Here is a 21,815-nt window from a genome sequence, read left to right on the forward strand (position 1 = left end):
ATCATGTGTGCCAAAACATGGAGTCACGTCAAATGTATGGATTGTGAAGGCCACTGGTGGTTTTGCAAGATTTAATTTATGGTCTCCCATGGCAACTGTTAAAGAGAGAAAAAACGGTTATGAATTGAGAGTTGTCCCTGGATCATGTCCTGTGAGTGTAATGTGAAGAGTTTAAATTTTCTGGAGAAGATAAACAGCCTGTTTTCACAGGAACAGATCTTTTCCTCGATGCTCTCCTCTCAGTTGTGTGTTTTATCACAGAGGTTGGTGGTAAGTTTTTACACTACTGGAAAACAGGACAGGAACTCAGTAGTTTTAAAGCCTGGGTGAATAGCTAGCAAGAGATAGTATCCTTACCCATGTAGGTACCTCAGTGTCACATGAAAAAAGGAAACATGGGGAACTGAGAACTAGCTATTCTTTATTTCTACTTGAGTGTGTATGTTAACATTGATGCAAGCTTAGGGTAGTTGAGGCCTGATCCATTTCAACTGTTTCTTGTCTTTTTAAATGGCAGGTGAATGAAACTAGAAGAGTATCAAGCTTCATTTTTAATGCTTCTGTATTGCTAGAATATTCCCATAAATATGTGTAGTCTCTGGGTCTCCTTTGTGCTAAAGTAATTTCCAATTTGAAAAAACCCCAAATTGATTATATACTTATACAATAGCAAAACTACAGAGAACTGAGAATCTTTTCCAAAATGAGCCTGTGACTTGTGAATTGTAATGTTTCACACTAGAAAGATTGAGCTACCTTTCCAAAAGGTGGGTGTATATCACTTGTATCCCAGGAAAGACTGCAAAGATCAACTTTAGTTTTCCCTCACAGTTGCTGCTCTACATATATATAGAAATGCTGTGCTCCACACTTTACTTTGTACATACTTATTTTCATTTGTCAATGAATAATGGTAGACAAAAGCTATAACTATATTTTTCTCATAACAGGATGACCTGAAATACATAACACTTATTTTGGGATATTTTTAAATGTTTAATTTTAGATAAGTATGTAGAATGTAACTTATCTGCATTTTAAAATCCATCCCCTTGCTAGAAAAAAATGGATAATTCATTGCAAACTGTTGCAGCTGAACAAATCATGAAAATAAAGTGCTCAACATGCAATTGTGTAAATTCTATTAAAGCTAAAAATGTAAACATGACTAAGTAACCTATTCTTCAGTTTATTTATTTATTTGATTTATCTGCCTGGTCAATTGTGGCTGTCCATGTATCTGTAGCATATGGGCTACAGTTCACCTTTGCCTTAGCAACAGCTGGGATAATAATGCTGTCTGAATACTTGTAGTAGAAAGCTTTGTATTAAAGCTTCAGAGAAATAGAAGGCTATAATTAGCCTTCTCTTTGACAGGAGTGAGCTTTAGATCCTTAAGAAAAGATGGTAATAATTTAGAGTCAAGTGCCTGGAGAATAAAGTACATAGAAGGTAAGCAAAACATCTGTAGGTTGGATACAGACAGAGATGGAAGGATTTAGTGTGGATCGTCTTGGTGTGATCCTGTGAGGACTGATCTAACTTTATGGAGCAGTTGGACCTTCTCCATATGCTTATAACATAGCTTGGCAGTTCAGTCAGTAACTTGGAACTGTGGCCCAAGACTTGCTTTTTTTTTATTTTCACATATCAGTTTAGAAGTTAGAGATGTATTTATAGGATGCATGTGGAATTTGATTTAATTAATACAATGATATCTGGAACTCATACAAGTAAAGAAAAATTCACAAATGGGAAAATGCAGTTTTTGCTGTTTTAGTCATTAATTGTTAACAAACTTTCTCATATTGGAAGGTGTGACTCATAAATAATGAAAAAATATTTGTCATATATTAATGAATAGCCAAGTAGTAGGAGTGCATTTATCTTCTCTGAGATTTTACCAGTCACTTCTTCAAAGTAATTTTAAGACCACATTTTTTTCTTTAACTATGTAGTTTTTTGCCATATTTTTGTCAACCTCATTGTCTCCTTGCTTTTGTAAGAGAGTTTGTATATGTGATATAATTTCAATATGCTTTCTGGAAAGGCCATATGAACACTTCATTAAGCAAAGTTAGCAACAGGTTTAACTAAACTAAACTGTTCTTACAATGAGACTTAGATTTCTGAATTTCTTTTATGTTATTTTTAATGTTCTACTTAAAAATGTTTTTATCTTTTTTCATTAGTAAAGGCTTACTTATCTCTCCCCCTCCCCCCCCAATTTTGAAATTGGCTGTTTAATTACTAATTAATCATGAAAGACCTCTCTAGGGGGAAAAAATTTTAAAAAATCTTGTTCTGTTTTACTTTGGGGCATTGACAGAAGAGGTTGGTTGGGTGAAGTATGAATGAGGCTGTCTTTCTCTGATTTGTGTGTTATAACAGATTAGCAAATGAGAGCTTTGCAAGTGTATGAAGTGAACAAGACGGAAAGACTTTAGTCCCTTTCTCACCAGCAGACATATTTCAGCTTAGGTGAGTTGGGTAAGTTTGTGGGAGAACACTTTCAGAAATTAGGTTTTCTGAGGAGGCATGTTTGATAATTTACAATAATTACATAGTTTGTTTTACAGTATTACATTTTTTAATTGAAAATATTTATAAATTATTTAGGAATACTGACTTTCAAAGTCTGTTACTAAAATAGGTCCCAGGAAATGTTTTAGCTGATTGGAGGATATTAACAATGACAATGATTAGAGAGATGGAGCCCCTCTTCTATGAGGAAAGGCTGAGAGAATTGGGGCTGTTCATCCTGGAGAAGAGAAAGCTCCAGGGAGGCCTTAGAGCAACCTTCCAGTACCTGAAGAGAGCCTACAAGAAAGATGGAGAGAGAGTTTTTACAAGGGCATGTGGTGACAGGATAAGGGGGAATGGCTTCAACCTGCAGGAGGATAGATTTAGATTTGATATTAGGAAGAAATTCCTCCCTGTGAGGGTGAGGAGGCCCTGGCACAGGTTGCCCAGAGAAGCTGTGGTTGCCCCATCCCTTGAAGAGTTCAAGGACAGGTTGGACAGGGCTTGGAGCAACCTGGTCTAGTGGGAGGTGTCCCTGCCCATGGCAGGGGGTGGAACTGAATGGTCTTTAAGGTCCCTTCCAACCTAAACCATTCTATGATTCTATGAAATTTTAGTATAATTGAACAGATAGGGTAGCTCTGCATGGATCTTTTTGTTTCAATGCATCTCTTATTTCCTTGGCTTTTGGGGAAGTATGGAGTTGGGTTTGTTTAGTCTCAAGAAGAGGAGGCTCAGGGGTGACCTCATTGCTCTCTACAACTACCTGGAAGGAGGTTGTAGTGAGGTGGGGGCTGGTCTCTTCTGCTGTGCCTGCAGTGAGAGGCAGAGGAAATGGCCTTAAGCTGAGACAGGGGAGATTCAGATTGGACAATAGAAATAAATTTTCACTGTTAGGGTGGTCAGGCATTGGAATAGGTTGCCCAGGATGGGGTGAAGTCACCATTCCTGGAGGTGTTTCAGAGGCATCTGGATCTAGCACTGGGTGATGTGGTTTATTGGTTTAGGGGTTGCAGTGGGGTGGATGGTTGGACTAGATGACCTTGAAGGTCTCTTCCAACCTTGATGATTCTATGATTAGCATATATGAATATGTTGTCTTGTTTGCTTACTTGTATTTAGTTATAGTAATAATGTGAACAGCGTGAACCTTCTCTCTGTAGAGTATTTTGAATGTTTTTCAATGATATTGTACTCCACAGCAAAATAAAAACAACGTATGGCCTCTGATCAAATTTGTAGAAAAGTTATGTCAGAAAAATTATTTAGATTGTTATTTGAAAACAATATAGTGATATTGGTGGAAGAAAATACATTCTAATTTAAGGTCCAGCACACTTGATTTTAACTAGTGTTTCATTTTAGAAATATTTTAATGGTGTAAGCTGAAACACCTTAGTTCTGTTATTTTGAAATAGTCTATTTAAACAGAAACATTTTCTAAGCTATGTCCACTTTGACAATTGACAGTTTTCAGTGAAACTTTCTAATTTAAAAATTTTTCATTCAGTTTAATGAGCATATATCTGGGGGTGAGGATCTACATAAATCCAGTCTAGCCATTAATGGTGAAGGAAGTGGGATTTTCACCAGTGTCTTTCCCTTTAGTATCTTACCCTTGTACTTTAATTATGTACTTTAAATATGCTTTAATGTAATTTGAATAATATTCATAAATTTTTGGGTATCAAATTATTTTTCTTTTGTACATATATAAGATAGTAGCTGTTAAATCTGTTACAGATCTTTCATGTGCTTCTTGACTTTCCTGTTATTTTCTAGCTCCTATCACAGTCCACTTCAGAGAGCCTTAGGCAGCTTTGGTCTCGTGGATTATTTTAAATTTTACTAAATAGGCAGGTATACTAAGAAGATGGCTTAGACTTCTGGAGGAAGTTCAGTCATCTTTGCTCTAATGTGGATTTTTTGGATATTCCTTTAGCAAACAAAAATTCTCTGTTTACCAGATGTGAATTGAGAAAATGCAAGACAGAGGGTTAAGATGACTATAGTTCAATTTGTTTACCTCTCATCCATAACCCTATCTATTGTGCTTTTTTGTTAGGTTTGTATGACAGGGCAGTGGTCATATGGTTGTACAGCTTCCTATTTTTAAGACTGCTACATTCCTAAAAAGTAGTCTTTCAGAATATTTGATTATTTTAGTATGATGTTAGTTGCCTTTCAGTCTATTTTCTAAAACTATGGAGGACATATCTTGGTACATTGGAAAATAGTTTTTTTCCTTCTCTCATGTGGGTTTGTCTATTGTATTGGGTCTGGCTGAGCTGGAGTTCATTTCCCCACAGTAGCCCTCACAGTGCTGTGCTTTGCATTGGTAGCTAGAAGGGTTTTGATAACACACTGGTGTTTTGGCTGCTGCTGAGCACAGCATCACCACTGTAACATTCCTTCCTTAGTTGAGGGCAAGATCCTGGGAGAGGACCCAAGTAGACCAGCTGACCCAAACTGACTAAAGGGATCTTTCATACCATATGACATCAGTTCAGATATAAAAAGCTGAGGCAAGGAAGCAGGAGGGCAGGCATTCATTGTCTCCAATGGCTGCCTACTGAGGAACTGTCACATGAGCCATGCTTCTTGGGAGTGACTGACCATTGCTGCTCATGGGAAGTAGAGAATAAACCCTGCTATCTTTCACTTCTTTCACACAAGCTTCGCTTTACTTTTTGCTTTAAATAAATTGCCTTATCCCAACCCACGAGTTGGTTTTTTTCCACCTTACTTTCTCCTCTGTCTGGCTGGGAAGGGGAGTGATAGAGCAGCTGGATGGACACCTGATGTCCAGGCAAGGTCAACCCACCACATCTATCCAACTGACTATATTAAACCACTGAGGCTGATAGTACAAGACCAGACTTTAATATTAACAGCAATCTACATAACTGTTCTCTGTACTTCAAGTTACCTGTGCAGTATATTTTCTTAGCTTTTGAAGTTCCTAGCTTGAAGAGCAAGTGGTTAAAACATGGTAGGATGGTGTAAAAGGTAGTGGTATTATAAAAGAAAAAAAATGCAGAGCCTTTCAACTTTTAAAGTTTCCAGTACCTATCAGCAGAGAGCATTCTGCACCCTTTGTCTGTCTAGTCAGGTATCATACACAGCTTGTGTCTTATGACCCTTGAAATTGGATGACATCAAATTTTAAAGAAATACCTTTTCCCATTTAGTGGTCCAGAGATCTCAGTTATGATGTAGCAGAAATCCTGACAAATGGATAACTTTTTTTTCCTGTTAAACAAGAGTTAACTTAAAAAAATGAACAAAAACCCCACAGTGAATTGTAATACATTTTTTTTTGTGAAATGGCATACAATATGATATTTTTAAAGAATGTTTTCTTACAGTCTGTTGGTTAAGCTTTACCTTAACCATATTTTTTGGATTTAACTTTGAATTTGCCATTTTCACTGAATTCCTATGTAAGGTCATACATTAGACAAATTATATCTTGATCTCAAAAACTGTTCGTGGTACTTGTTCTAGGCAGTTTCTACAACCAAAGACTGACTTAGTGCTTGCTTATAATTTCTCAGAAGCATCAGGTGCTGGGACATGCAGGCTGAAACTGATAAAAGTGATGAAAATCTTTCTTCTCTGACCTAAAACAGAAGCAAGTATTATAACAATTAACTGGAAAAAAAATAATGAAAAGCTTCTGGATAAGAAGGGTGTTTTCTTTGGTGATGTGCATTAACTAACATGTAGGATCTATTCTTAATTGAACTCTTGCTAATAGGGCTGTATCTAATAGTGAGCAGTATAAAAACTGACACAACCTATGCTTAAATCACTTACTGGACTAATGCAGTTTTGTAAAGCAGTCATAATTCTGAAACTAAGTGCAATATGTGCCTGGATAGGTTTGAGGTATCTTTTGATCCTACTCAAGAAAAAACCTCTGTTTCTTCTTACTGTTAGTGCCAACTGAAAGATTATTATTGTTTCAAATATGTCATGCTACAACCAGTAATGCAGAAACTGTAAGCAACTGGAGGTATTGATCTTTCTTTCTTTTAATAAGTTACTTAACAGGAAGGTCCTTTAAGTAATCAAGTGTTGTTTTGTTACATTCATAACTTATATTTTTAAGTATTTGGTATAGCTTTTTCTCCTTATATCACCTGTTTTGAATGTAAGAAGATGAGAATTATGCATTCTGTAAATTCATTGTTGAAGCTCTATTCATGCTTGTCAGTCTTGTACTGAAGTGCATTTGCTATTCATAATGTGAGCCTATTTTGAGCGGTGACTGTGAGTGATGTTTAATTAGAATCATAGTCATTAAGATTGGAAAAGACCTCGAAGATCACGGAGTGCAACCATTAACCTAAAACTGCCAGATCCACCACTAAACTATGTCCCTAAGCACCACATCTACACATTTTTTTAGCACTTCCAGGGATAGTGACTCCACCACTTCCCTGGGCAGCCTGTGCCAATGCCTCACAAACCTTTCTGTGAATAAATTTTTCAAAATATCTAATCTAAACCTCCCCTGGTGCAACTTGATGCTATATGCTTTTGTACTGCCACTTGTTACTTGGGAGAAGAGACTCACTACAACCTCCTTTCAGGGAGTTGTAGAGTGAAAAGGCCCCCCTGAGCCTCCTTTTCTCCAGGCTAAACATCCCCTGCTCCCTCAGCTGCTTCTCACAGGACTTATGCTCTAGACCATTCCCCAGCTCTGTTGCCCTTCTCTGGACTTGCTCCAGCCCCTTAATGTCTTTCTTGTCATGAGGGGCCCAGAACTGGACATAGTACTCAAGGTGTGGCCTCACCAGTACCAAGTATGGGAGGACAATCACTTCCTTGGTCCTGCTGGCCCCACTATTTCTGATCCAAGCCAGGATACCATTGGCCTTCTTGCCCACCTGGGCACACCTGGCTCATGTTCAGATGGCTGTTGAACAACATCCCCAGGTCCTTCTCGGCGGGGCAGCTCTCCAACCACTCTGCCCTCAGCCTGGAGTGCTGCAGGGGGTTGTTGTGACCCAAGTGCAGGACCAGGCACTTTGGTCTAGTTGAACATCATGCCATTGGTCTCAGCCCATTGATCCAGCCTGTCCAGGTCCTTCTGCAGGGCCTTTCTTCCCTCCAGCAAATCAACACTCCTGCCCAACTTGATAGTGTCTGCAAATTTGCTAACGGTAGACTCAATCCCCTCATCCAGATCATCAATAAAGATATTAAACAGGACTGGGTCCAGCACTGATCCCTGGGGGCACCACTAGTGACCAACCACCTGCTGGATGCAGCACCATTCCCCACCATTATCTGGGCCCAGCCATCCAGACAATTTTTTTACCTAGCAAACATTGTACCTCTCTAAGCCATGAAGAGCCAGTTTCTCCAGGAGAATGCTGTGGAAAACAATGTCAAAGGCTTCACTAAAGTCCAGGTAAGCAACATTCACAGCCTTTGCCTCATTCACTTACTGGGTCACCTTGTCATAAAAGGAGATCATTTTGATCAAGCAGGACCTACCTTTCCTAAACCCATGCTGACTGGGCCTGATTCCCTGGTTGTCCTGCACATGTCACATCATGGCACTCAAGATGATCTGCTCCATAACCTTCCAAGGCACCCAAGGTCAGGCTGACAGGCCTGTAGTTTCCCAGATCCTCTCTCTGACCCTTGTTATAGATGGGTGTCACATTTGCCAACTTCCAGTCCCCTGGGACCTCTCTGCTTAGCCAGGACTGCTGGTAAATGATGGAAAGTGGCTCAGTGAGCTCTTCTGCCAGCTCCCTCAGTAGTCTTGGGTGGATCACATCCAGCCCCACGGACCTGTGAGGGTCTAAGTGGCATAGCAGGTCGCTGACCATTTCCTCCTGGATTATGGGGGCTTCATTCTGCTCCCTGCCCTGTCTTCCAGCTCGGGGGCTGGGTGCCTTGGCAACAACTGGTCTTGCTATTAAAGATGGAGGCAAAGAAGGCATTAAGTACCTCAGCCTGTTCCTCATCCTTTGTCACTATGTTTCCTCCCACATCCAGTAAAGGATGGAGATTCTCCTTGGCCCCCCTTTTGTTGCTGATGTATTTATAGAAACACTTTTTGTTGTCTTTTACAGCAGTGGCCAGATACAGTTCTAGTTGGGCTTTGGTCCTTCAAATTTTCTCCCTGCATGACCTCACATTTTCCTTGTAGCCCTCCTGAGCTGCCTGCCCCTTTTTCCAGAGCTGATAAACTCTTTTTCTCCTTGAGTTCCATTCAAAGCTCTCTGTTCAGTCAGATTGGTCTTCTTCCCTGCCGGCTTGTCTTTCAGCACCCACGTGGGGATAGCCTGTTCCTGTTCCTTTAAGGTTTCCTTCTTAAAGTGTATCCAGACTTCCTGGACCCCTTTGCCCTTCAGGTCTGCCTCTCAAGGAACTCTCTCAACCAGTCTCCTAAATAGGCCAAATTGTGCCCTCTGGAAGTCCAAGGTGGCAGTTCTGCTGACCCCTCTCCTTACTTTTCTGAGAATCAAAACTATCGCTGTACCCAAGACATCCTCCAACCATCACATCACCCACCTGTCCTTCTCTGTTGACAAAGAACAGGTCCAGTGGGACACAATTCTATGGTACTTTTTAGTTTAGTGTTGTGGACAGGCTACTGTCATTCAGTTCTGATTGTTCTGTCATTTGCTAAATGTGAGATCGCTTAGCTATTTAGGTGGAGTGATAAACCTAGGAATAAATTTTTGACTTGGAATAGCTTTCTCTTACCTGTGACAGTGTGGCTTACAACTTTGATGGCTTTAGATGTAGAATACAAGTAAAATTCTGTTTAGAAAAAAGGTACTAAGATGAACAGCTTGGATACCTTAAATCTTCCTTTATCAAAGTATTATATTAATTCTTTGGCATATTTCCCTGGCTTTTCCTGCCATTGTTATGTTTAAATTTTATTCTTCTCCTTTTACTATCCTTATTGAGATGATGTAATTTCTTCTAAGGCTTTTTTGAATTATAAGAATCAGAGAAAGGTTTTTTCATATTTTTATATCACAAGTTTCAGATTGCATATTTGTATTCAAAAATTATCCCTTTGTAATCAAGTGGAAGGAAAGCAACAAAACCAAACCATATCAGAAGTTATGGTTTTTGAAAATGCTTGTTCTTAGTAAATTTGATTATACATTTAATTTTTAAAGGTAATTTCAAAAAAGATGGAAAGGAGAGAGAGTTTTAAGGATGCTGTCAATGTATGATCCTTATTCCTTGTTCATAGAATTCAAGCATTTTGCTAAAAACTGGAAAGAACTGCCTGCAGTTTAATGGACAAGTGTTTCTCCCTGTGTACCACATCTTATATTGACTGAGCAACTTTGCTTACTACCTTCTAAAACCCAGACAACTTTCTGCTCCCTGACAATTCACCCTTTTTTCCTGTTTCTCAATCCAACTCTTAATTGCATGAGAAATTTAACTTATAGATTTCTTCTTAAGTACCCCTTTTCAGAATAATAATAACCCTCCTACTTATTTACTATATTATTCTTTCTCAGTGAAATAAATAACAGTGCTGTGAAAGCAAAAGGCAGTAAGCCACTGAAACAGTTCAACTGTTACATGAAACTTTATCCTGTGCTTTATGTCAGCACTTTTAGTGCTATTAGTTTTGCTCAGCATCTCTGATTCTGAGGTTGTCCTGCATTTATTGTTTTTCTATTTTAATTTTTGTTTGCTCTTCTTGTTTCCTGATGCATTAATTTAGGTAGTCTTGGGACTAACATTTGTCAACTGATCATGCAACTTTTTGCTCCCATTTTTCTGTTTATATATATATATATATTAGAAAATTTCAATTAATTTATGTTGTGAAATGTCTAAATTAAAAATAACAATGAGGTGATTCAGACTACTGTGTCTCTTCTTAAATCTAAAATTAAAATTTGAAGTACATATTTTAGGGCCAGTGCTCCTTAATGTTTTTAATAAATGTTCTGGATGCAGGAGTTAAATGTACATTAAGCTTTCCATTGATACTAAACTAGGAGGAGCTGTGGACACCCTCGAGGGTAGAGAGGCCTTACAGAGAGATCTGTATAGTCTAGAAGGCTGGGCAATCACCAACCATATGAAGTTTAACTAGGGGAAGTGCAGGATTCTGCACCTGGGATGTGGCAACCCCAGATGTATGGACAGACTGGGGAATGAGATGCTGGAAAGCAGTGCAGGGAAAGGGACCTGGGGGTCCTGGTTGATGGCAAGTTGGATATGAGTCAGCAGTGGCCTGGCAACCAGGAGGGTCAACTGTGTCCTGGGGATTATCAGGCCCAGCATTGCCAGCCAGTCTAGGGAGGGGATTGTCCCTCTCTGCTCTGCAATGGGGTGGCCTCACCTTGAATATTGTGTGCAGTTTTGGGCACTGTAATATAAGAAAGATATTAAACTGTTAGAGAGTGTCCAAAGGAGAGCAACGAAGATGGTGAAAGGCCTTGAGGGCAAGGCTTACAAGTCATGGCTGAAGTCACTTGGTTTGTTCAGCCTGGAGAAGAGAAGGCTGAATGGAGACCTCATTGCAGTCTACAGGTTCCTCAAGGGGGGCAGAGTGAAGTAAATAAAATGCAAGCTTTGTGATGTATAAAAAAGATGTTTTCTAGTGCTAAACTTCCATTGTCAACATGTGATAGCATAATGTTTTTGTATATTGACAAAGGCATATTTTTACTTCTACTGTTTATCAGTTGCAAAACTGCAGGAAGTCACATGCAGTTAGCTCAGCTGATGCACAATAGCCTGAAGAGCAGCCCTAAGCCAGAATACTGACAATATATGGATAAAGAAAATATTGATGACCACAGTTCTTGTACCAAACTAAATTAAAACTCATTCAGTGATTGATCAGGAAAATAATAAAATTATTTCCTGAATTTAACAGTTTTCAAAACTGATGAGAGAGTAGCTCATTACTTCATCTGTGTAACTACCCTCTAAACCAAAAGTTGCAATAACCTTTCAGTCTCAGGAAAGATGGGATAATTTGTACATACATGAACTAAGTTATGTTTACAAGTTTATATAAATAGGGTATAGAAGTTGTACCTTGTGTATGACAATGAACAACTGTTCCATGCTTTTCAAGGAGAATATTGTTCAAGAGATTTCAGGGTGGAGGATTATCCTGATTTTCGGCCAGGGGTGGAAGTAAGGGATTGTTACTTCCAAGAAAGAGGGAGGCATGGCTTGTGGTCAGAAGAAAAAGTGAGTGTCGGTTCGCCATTTTGTTCATTGTCTTGAGGTTGCTCTGTGTTGGTTCAGGCTCGGGGAGAATTTTTTGCATTTAAATCACCCTCTTTCTGTACACTTTTGTTATTAATATTGTTGCTGTTACTGTTCATTCTCATATCTCCTTGCTATTTCCAGTAAATTGTTCTTATCTCAACCCATAATTTCTGCCTTTTGTCTCCCACCGGAGAGGGGAGGGGAGGAGCGGCCTGTAGTTTGGAGTGCTGTTCCTAAACCACTACAGCCTTATTTGGTGCCTAGTTTGGGGCTAGAAGGGTTGAAATAACAACAGATATGCCCAGAGCAGGTTGGAAACAAATTTGATCTAAGCATTTGCGTATTAGGGATGGAACTTGGCCTGTTCATGTATACCTAACCCAATATATATTCCCATGTGTGTTCCTCACGGTGCTCTTTTTCAGAGCAGGGAGAGGGATTGGGAGGGCTTTGTTGCTGTATTGTGTGATATCAGTTTATGACATGACAACATCAAAGGCAATGTGGGTCATTTGGGATGTGTGTTCAGTGTTGCTCTCTTACCCTGGCCTTGGGTGCTACCTCTGGGAATTCATTAATAATCGTACCCGACTTGTGGGGGGGGAACAGGGGAGGATAATTTTCCCCAGCCTTTTACCCCCTTTTCCTCCTTCAGGCCTGTTACAACAACTTTTGAGAATTTTGAATTTCCTTTGGATGTTAAGGAAAGGGGATTGGGAAGAGGACAAAAACTCAACCTCTGGAGGTGACTCCTGTCAAGGGTGAGGGAATGGTATTCTCTCGAGGATGATCTAGTAGTGTGCCCAAGCAGGTGGAACGCCATGGAGAAAACTATCCAGTACCTGAGAGAATTAGCAGTGCTGGAGGTAATCTATAGAATTCAAATAATGAGCAGTCCCCTGTAGATCCAGATGAGTTCCATTGCACACAATCCATGTGGTGGAAGTTTAAATATTGTACACCAACTCATTGGCAGGGATGTCAATGAAAGAAGGAGAACAAACAGTGCTTCAGGTGACTACCCGACTCTGGCAATATGAAGATCATTTTTATTCCTCCCTACTGACCTGTGCCTCAGCTGTGGAGAGACCGTTCAAGACTGCAGACAGATTCAAAAGACTTGAGCAAGTTAGAGAGGAGATGTCCCATGTCCTGGCAGTACAGACCAGAGTCTCTGCTTTAGGAAGCAAGGGCCCCCCCTGCTCGAGAGAGAAGGGAAACACCATTAGATAATCTGTGGTTTTACCTGTGTGACCACAGAGAGGACATGAGATGGGGGAAACCCACTTCTGCTCTGGCAACTTGAGTATGTGAGTTGAGAGGAAGGGCAACCACCACAGGAAATCCTTCAAGGTTAAATGCCGCTCCAGTTTCCAGTGGGCAAGTCCTCAGACAGAATAGGAGGGATGATGTTATTTCTGATCCTCTTGAAGGGACCTCCAGTTCATATTTGCAAGAAGTTAGCAATGAGTACCCTTACTAGAACTAGAGGGGCCCTGACTCTAGCCAGATGGGGGAAAGGGACAATCAGATCTACTGGACTGTGTGGATCCAATGGCTCGGCACATCAGACCCACAAGAGTATAAGGCTTTAGTTGACACCAGCGCACAATGTACCCTGATGTCATCAAGATATGTTGGGGCAGAATCCATCTCTATTTCTGGGCTGACAGGAGGATCCCAACAGCTGACTGTACTGGAAGCTGAAGTGAGCTTGACTGGGAAGAAATGGCAAAAACACCCCAACTGAACAGGAGATATTGGCACCTTATGAAGGGGTTCGAGCTGCTTCAGAAATGGTTGGCACCAAAGCACAGCTCCTCCTGTCACCCCAACTGCCAGTGCCAGGCTGGATGTTCACAGGGAAAGTCCCTTCCACACATCATGCCACTGATGCCACATGGAGCAAGTGGGTCACGCTGATCACATAGCAAACTTGAATAGGAAACCCCAGTTGCCCTGGGATCTTGCAAGTCGTCACAAACTAGCCTGAAGGCAAAATTTCAGATTATTATCATCCTCATTATCCGAAGAAAAGGTGACGTACTGAGGAGGCTCCAGCTGCCAGAAAAGGAAAAGCAACACACTCTGTTCACTGACGGTTGCCATATTGTAAGGATACATTGAAAATGGAAAGCTGCTGTATCGAGTACTTCAAAATGAGTCACAAAAGCATTTGAGGGACAAGGTGGCTCAAGTCAGGTTGCAGAGCTGAAAGCTGTCCATCTGGCTTTAGATATCGCTGAATGAGAGAAATGCCCAGTGCTCTACCTCTACACTGACTCATGGATGGCAGCAAATGCTCTGTGGGGATGGTTGGACCAATGGAAAAAGACCAGTCAGCAGCGCAGAGGGAAACCCATCTGGGCTGCTGAATTGTGGCAAGACATCGCTTCCCAGATGGAGAAGTTGGCTGTAAAAGTATGCCATGTAGATGCACATGTACCCATTAGTTGGGCTAATGAGGAGCATTGCAACAACAGACAGGTGGATTAGCCTTCCAAGATTAAAGTGTTTCAGGTGGATCTGGATGGGTAACACAAGGATGAATTGCTTCTGGCTCACTGGGCCCATGATGCCTCAGGTCATCAGGGAAGAGATGCAACATATAGATGGGCTCGTGATCGAGGGGTGAACTTAAACATGGACACTATCTACCAGGCTATCCATAACTGTGAAAGATGTGCTGCAGTCAAGCAGCCAAGTGGGTAAAGTCCCTGTGGGATAGAGGACGGCGGTCAAAATATAAATATGGGGAAGCCTGGCAGATCAATTACATCACACTCCCACAAATCCACCAAGGCAAGTGCTACATGCTGACAATAGTGTAAACAGCCCCTGGATGGTTGGAGCCATACCCTGTGCCTCACAGCACTTGTGAGAAAACTATCTTTGGCCTTGAAAAGCAAGTCTTGTGGTGACATGGCACCCCAGAAAGAGCTTAGACAATTGGACTCATTTAGAAAATAGCTTCATGGACACCTGGGCCAGATGGAGTGGGTGTATCATATTCCCTGTCATGCACCAGCCTCTGGGAATGTTGAACAGTACAATGGACTATTAAAAACCACATTGAAAGCAATGAGTGGTGGAACCTTCAAACATTGGCATCTACATTTAGTGAAGGTCACCTGGTTAGTGAACACTAGAGGCTCTACTAATCAAGCTGGCCCTGCCCAATCAAAACCTCTACGTACTGTAGAAGGGGATAAAGTCCCCATGGTACCTATGAGGAATGTTTGGGGAAGACAGTTAGGATCAGTCCTGCCTTAAGCAAAGGCAAACCCATCTGTGGGATTGTTTTTGCTCGAGCACCTGGGTGCACTCAGTGGGCAATGCAGTGGGACAGAGAAACACTATGTGTACCTCAAGGGGATTTGATTTTGGGGTGAGAATAGTCTGTAATGTTGAATTGTATAATACTGGTTGCTGAGTGACACTGCCATTGTGTTGCCATAACTCCCATGACCAATGAGGATGGACTGCTCCAGATACACTAGTTGTGAGCTCCTGATGCATTTTCCAACCAGCCAATAAAACATCAGCCCTCCTGTCCTTAAAGACATCTAGGATGGGTAGAACCCACAGTTGTGGACTAAATGAACTCGACTGACATCTTGGTGTGGCAGCCATTGACTATGGCAATGATACCTGTGCTTGTGTACATTTGTATGTATATAAGGAGTCACATATTCTGAGTTGGGACTCCCAAGGATCATTTAGTCCAACTGTTAAATGAATGGCCCATACAGGGATCAAACCTGTGACCTTGGTGTTATTAGCGCCATGTGCTAACCAACTGCGCTAATCTCAGCGGTTTTAAAAATCAAGGACTAAACTAACAAAGAACACCTGATCAGGGGGAGCCTGTTGATGAGAACTTTTTGCTTCAGTTATAAGAAGCATTGCATTTGAAAGCTTTCATCTTGATGGGAGATTTCAACCACCTGGATGTCACAGATTTCACAAAATATTCTGAGTTGGAAGGTGTCCCAGGTTGGACTTGGCTCCCACGGCAAAAAAAACCTTCCCCCCTCCCTTTCCCTCTCTTCGTACAGACTGAAAAGACCACGCAAAAATCAAAAGAACCCAAACCAAATTGAATTCCAAGTAACACACATTTTTATATATAAATATAATTACATACAAGATATCACCCACAGGGAACCCCCCAAAAGGGATAAAGAAAGGAAAAGGGAAAAGGGAAAAAAGGAAAAAAGGGACAAAATCCAAATACTTCCCTCAAGATAGCAGAAAATCGCACCAACAACTTGCTGGCGCTATCTACTTCTCAAGGCCAACCAGGTGCACTAGGCCTCACTCCTTCACCCGGGCAAAACGACAGCAAAGAACCTTCGTCTTGTCTGCCAGAAGAAAGAGAGCGAGAGCTTCCTCTCTGTCTTCTTATTTATATTCTTGCTTACGTAAAAATCGTATGGAATACTGGGAACATGGCCTTGATTCCTTGGTTACAACCTGGTCACCAAGGAAGGCCTAGACTCAAAATCACTACAGAAGGGACCCGCAAGGACCATCGAGTCCATCTCTTAAGTTAATGGGCCATATGGGGATCAAACCCACAACCTTGATGTTATTAGCACCATGCTTTAACAAACTGAGCTAATCTCATATAGTTGGAAGGTATATGATCTGAGTATGATGCAGATGATATAGAATCAGGGCTGCATAATGTCTTGGTTTTTTGCCAAGATAGAGTTTATTTTTTTGCAGTAGCAGCAAGGGTGTGGAGTGCACAACCGTGTAGATGTTTCTAGGTTTTTATTCTATACTACCTCACAACACCACTGGGGTAGGGGAAGTAAGAGATTTTCACTTCTGAGAAGAAGGGGGGCATGGCTTGTTGTTGGGAGAAAAAGCATGGGTGTAGAGGGTCCATGCGCCATTTTGTTTATGTCTCGGGGTTGTGCTGCATTGATATATTGTTTCTGGCTGAGGCGGAGTTTATTTCCCCATAGCGGCCCTCACAGTGCTGTGTTTTGCATTGGTAGCTAGAAGGGTGTTGATAACACACCAGTGTTTTGGCTGCTGCTGAACACAGCATCAGTACCGTAACATTCCTTCCTCAATTGAGGGCAAGATTCTGGGAGGGGACACAACCAGGCCAACTGACCCAAACTAACCAAAGGAATATTCCAGACCATATGACATCAGTTCAGACATAAAAGCTAAGGATAGGAGCAGGAAGGGGGGCATTCATAGTTTCCAATGGCTGCCTGTTAAGAAACCGCTACACGTTGCTGAAGCCATTCTTCTTGGAAGTGGCCAGCCATCACTGCTGATGGGAAGTAGAGAATAGTCCTTGTTATTTTCCACTTCGCTTTTCTTCATGCAAACTTTTGCTTTTTTTGCTTTAGTAAGCTGCCTTATCCCAACCCACAAGTCATTTTCCTTCTTATTCTCTCTCCCCTTTATGGCTGGGGAGTGATAGAGTGGCTGGATGGGCACTTGGTGTCCAGCCAAGGTCAACCCACTACAGTCTTTTTGGCACTCCAGTGTGGGGTGAAATAAAGGCAGTTATGTATATATGTATTGCCTACTATAGTAATAGTAGCTATCAAGTAGCAAGCTCCTGTACGGAACATGGAGTTTGTCAGTTGCACTGCTCACCTCTTTATTTTGCTGAGTTTGGGAACATACTAATATAAACAATGGCTCCATGCTTTGACATTACAGTGATGGCCTTGTTATGCTGGGGGACCATCTTCTGAGTACGATGGAGTAATTCACCTTCCCCTCCCTTCCCAGGATGTATATGAATGTTTTTTTAATGAAGTCTCCTATAGTCCTTGCTAATCCTTATGTAAGCTGTTTAATACTGTTACTATTACTAAGACTGTCAGCACACTATGGAGCTCATGGAATCTGGTGTTATTGTGGTGTAAGAGAAAAACAAACTTTAGGTGATATATTGAGATGTGCCCTGAGGCACCCAGTTCCTGGGTGATCGGGTGTGTGGAAGGATTTGAGCAGTTCCCTAGGGCAGTTGACACCTCCCATTACCTGGGACTTCACACCGGAACAGATATTCAACACTACCAAACTGATCTGTCACCTGATGGAAGGGTGCCTTGCCTACCCGTATCAAAACCAGCAGCTTCTCTCCCTGTACGGGGGCCTTGCCTGTGCCTGTTGAAGCACAGTTCAGTACTCTCAGAGGACTGTAGGGGAGGCAGGGACCCAAACTGCAATGGAGGACACTATGGCTGAGATAGGGACTCAAACCACAACAACTACAGTAGTTCCCCCAGTAGTGAAAAGGAAAAAATGGATAAAGCAAGCTACGGGTCCATAGCAGCGATTGGTAAGGGAGGAAGAGGAAGGAGAAGGAGAAGGAGGGGAGGGACCAGATCAAAAAACCGGTCCTACAATAAAGAAATCAAAAGGACTGAGACAAATCAAACAGGAAACCAAAGTTACCTGGTCCCTGACGTCATCAGAACGTTAAAACTTGCGAAAAGATTCCAGCTGCCAGCTAGGTGAGTGGATTCCTACTTGGCTGCTTTGATGCTGGGATAATGGGGCTGATAGTCAGCAACTGGAAGGTTGTGAAGCCCAACAGCTGGGATCCCTTGCTAGAGATCAGAAAATTGAAAGAGGAATTTGAAAAGAAAAAACAATTTGAAGTCTCTGGAGATGGCTCCTCTCAAGCGTGAGGGCAAGGCATTCATTTAAAGATCTAGTGAACTCCCCAGGAAAGCAGACCACTACAGATGAAGCTATCCAGTACTTGAGAGAATTAGCAGTGATGGAAATCATCTATAGTAATCTAAGAAATGATGGTGCCCCTAAAGATCCAGGGAATGTTCCTTGCACATAGGCCATGTGGAGGAAGGTGGTTCAAAGCTCCCCTGCATCATATTCCAATGGCCTGGTAGCATAATATTACCCACAGATGGATGCAGCAACTGTAGAGGTGATGTCCTTCTGACTATGAAACACAGAAGAAACCCTGGGCACTTCCTCATCCCCTCGAACCAGCACCTCAGCTCTCGGGGGCAGCTCAAGAGACTGGTCCTCTCATGCCCTGGTCAGAGGGAAAGGAAGCCCAAAGCATAGGCCATGTGGTGAACTCTGGTTCTTTCTGCATGACCAGGGGGAAGACGTGAAGAAGTGGGATGGTGAACCCACCTTTAAACTGGAAACTCGGGTACGTGAATTGAGGGGGAAGAGAGCTGTTAAGAAGGAGTCACCCAGGAAAGCTGTCCATGTAGTTGCTGCAGAGACTCAAGAAAGAAATCAATGACATCTCAGACGTAAAAAGACTGAAATCAATTCCTTTGATTCTGGTGAGGGGACTTCTGATATGGCATCACAAAGGTCAAACAGTGAATACTCTGACCAGGAACAGGAATAGAGGGTCTCTGCCTTTGGCCAGGAGGAAGAAAGGGATGTTCGGGCCTACTGAACTGTGTGGATTTGATGGCCTGGCACATCGAATCCACAGAGGTATAGAGCTTTGGTGGATACTGGTGCACAGTGCACACTGATGCCATCAAGGCACAGGAGTGCAGAACCCATCTGGATCTCTGGAGTGACAGGGGAATGCCAGGAGTTATCTGTATTAGAGGCTGAAGTAAGTTTAACAGGGGACAAGTGGGAAAAGTACTTCATTGTGACTGGCCCAGAGGCCCCTTGGATCCTTGGCATTGACTGTCTCAGGAGGGGTACTTCAGGGATCTGGGAGCCCCTGGTGGTCTAGGGGAAAGGTGCTGCACTGTCACCGCAGAGACCCGGGTTCGAGTCCCGGTCGGGGCCCCTCCCCGGGCAGATGGAGCTTGTTAGCCCTGTAAGGCAATCCATCTACGTCCTGAGGACCTCGCTGCCACCGTCCAAGCGTGCTTGGCCCCGGCAGATGAACCTCAGGATTAAAGGGTGGGCTCAGTTCCGCCCACACTGTGTCTCACCTAAAAAATCCAATGCGCAGGCTGGAAGGTGGAAAGACCTTCCCCGGTTCTTCGTTCGCGAAGACGGGCCATTCATCACTTCAGGGATCTAAAAGGGTATTGATGGGCTTTTGGTGTAGTTACTATTACTACAGAGAAGACCAAACAATTATCTACCCTGCCTGACCTCTCAGAAGATCCCTTTATCATGGGATTGCTGCAAGTTGAAGACCAGCAAGTGCCAATTGCCACCAGGAGAGTGCACTGACAGCAAAATTGCACCGAGATTCCATAATTCCCATCCATGAGCTAATTTGTCGACTGGAGAGCCAAGGAGTGATGAGCAGGACCTGTTCACCCTTTAACAGCCCCATATGGCCAGTGCAAAAGTCTAATGGGGAGTGGAGGCTGACAGTGGACTATCGTGGCCTGAATGAAGTCAAGCCGCCTCTGAGTGCTGCTGTGAGCAACAACAGGCCTTTGAGCAGATCAAACAGGAGATAGCCTGTGTGGTAGCTCTTGGACCAACCATGCAAAATATCCTCTACATGGCAGCTGGGGAGCATGGTCTCAACTGGAGTCTCTGGCAGAGAACACCAGGAGAAACCCGAGGTTGACTATTAGGGTTTTGGAGCCAGGGTTATTGAGGATCAGAAGCCCACTACATGCCAACTGAACAGGAGATATTAGCAGCCTATGAGGGAGTTTGAGCTGTCTCAGAAGCTGTTGGGACAGAAACATGTCTCCTCTTGGCACCGTGATTGCCCGTGCTGCACTGCATGTTCAAAGGAAACACCCCCTGAACACATCACGCAACCAGTGCTAAATGGACTAAGTGGGTTATCAGAAAATGAAAGAGGCTATGCTGTATTTACTGATGGATCTTGCTGTGTGGTAGGAAACCATTGGAGGTGGAAAGCTGCTGTGTGTAGTCCCACACAAGTCACTGAGGCTACTGAAGGAGAGGGTGACTCAAGCCAATTTGCAAAAATTAAAGCCATCCAACTAGCCCTAGAGATTGCCAAATGGGAAAAGTGGCCTGTACTGACTCCTGTATGGTGGTTAATGCCCTGTGGGGGTGTCTACAGCAATAGAAGAAGACCAATTGGCAAAACTCATCTGGACTGCTGTATTGTGGCAGGACATCACTGCACGGGGAGAAAAGATGACTCTGGTAGATGCTCACATGCCCAAAAGTCATGCCACTGAAGAACATCATAACAATGAGCAGGTGGATAAGGCTACCAAGATTGGAATAACCCAGGTAGACTTGCACTGGGAGTGGAAGGCCAAGCTATTTATAGCCCAATGGGCCCATGAAACATCAGGACATCTAGGAAGAGCTGCAACATACAGATGGGCTCATGATTGAGGGGTGGACCTGACCATAGAAGTCATCACACAGGTTATTCACGAATGTGAAACGTGCAGCAATCAAGCAGCGCCATGTGAGTAAAATTTCTTTGGAACAGAGGACAGTGGCTGGGTTTCCAACGTGGTGAGGCCTGGCAAATTGACTACATTGGACCACATACTCACCATGGTGGAGGCAACTGACTGGCTGGAAACATATCCTGTAAACCAGACCACTACTCGAAACACCATCTTAGGTCTTGAGAGGCACGTTCTGTGGCGACATGGGACTCCAGAGAGAACTGAATCACATAATGGGACTCACTTTGAAAATAACCTTATAAACTCTTGGGCAAAGAAACATGTCATTGAGTGGATATATCACATCCCTTATCATCCACAAGCCTCTGGAAAGACTGAGAGGTAGAATGGACTTTTGAAAACCATGTTAGAGCGTTAGGTAATGGGACATGAAAGCATTGGGAGGCCAATTTAGCTGAAGCTGCTTGCCTGGTCAACAGTAGGGGATCTGCCAATTGTGCTGGTTCTGCACAAACCAAACCCCTACATACTGTGGGGGGAGATAAGACCCCTGTAGTACATATGGGGAAGTGGCTGGGGAAGTAAATAACCTTTATTTTCCATGCTTTTGATATTATTGTAGCTGTTACTGTTTATCTCATTGCTGTATACAGTAAATTGTTCTTATCTCAATCCATAATCTCTGCCTTTTGTCTCTCCCACAGGGGCAGGGGTGGGGGGGTGGGGGGAGGAGGAAGGAGTGACTTGTGTTTTTTGGAG

At 42.6% G+C, this 21,815-nt stretch overlaps 1 protein-coding gene across 1 annotated transcript in view; it reads left to right on the forward strand.

The window, feature by feature from the left end:
- Positions 1-18,293: 18,293 nt before the first annotated feature.
- Positions 18,294-21,815, forward strand: part of LOC114059198 (nipped-B-like protein) — a 170,383-nt gene continuing 166,861 nt past the window's right edge. Inside the window, exon 1 of the mRNA XM_027887383.1 lies at positions 18,294-18,427. Coding sequence (XP_027743184.1) covers positions 18,294-18,427 — 134 coding nt within the window. The remainder of the gene's footprint in view (positions 18,428-21,815) is intronic.

Source organism: Empidonax traillii, unplaced genomic scaffold (assembly GCF_003031625.1).
Source record: "Empidonax traillii isolate 1590-97213 ecotype Southwest subspecies unplaced genomic scaffold, ASM303162v1 scaffold208:size1045274, whole genome shotgun sequence".
NCBI classification, from domain to species: Eukaryota; Metazoa; Chordata; class Aves; order Passeriformes; family Tyrannidae; genus Empidonax; species Empidonax traillii.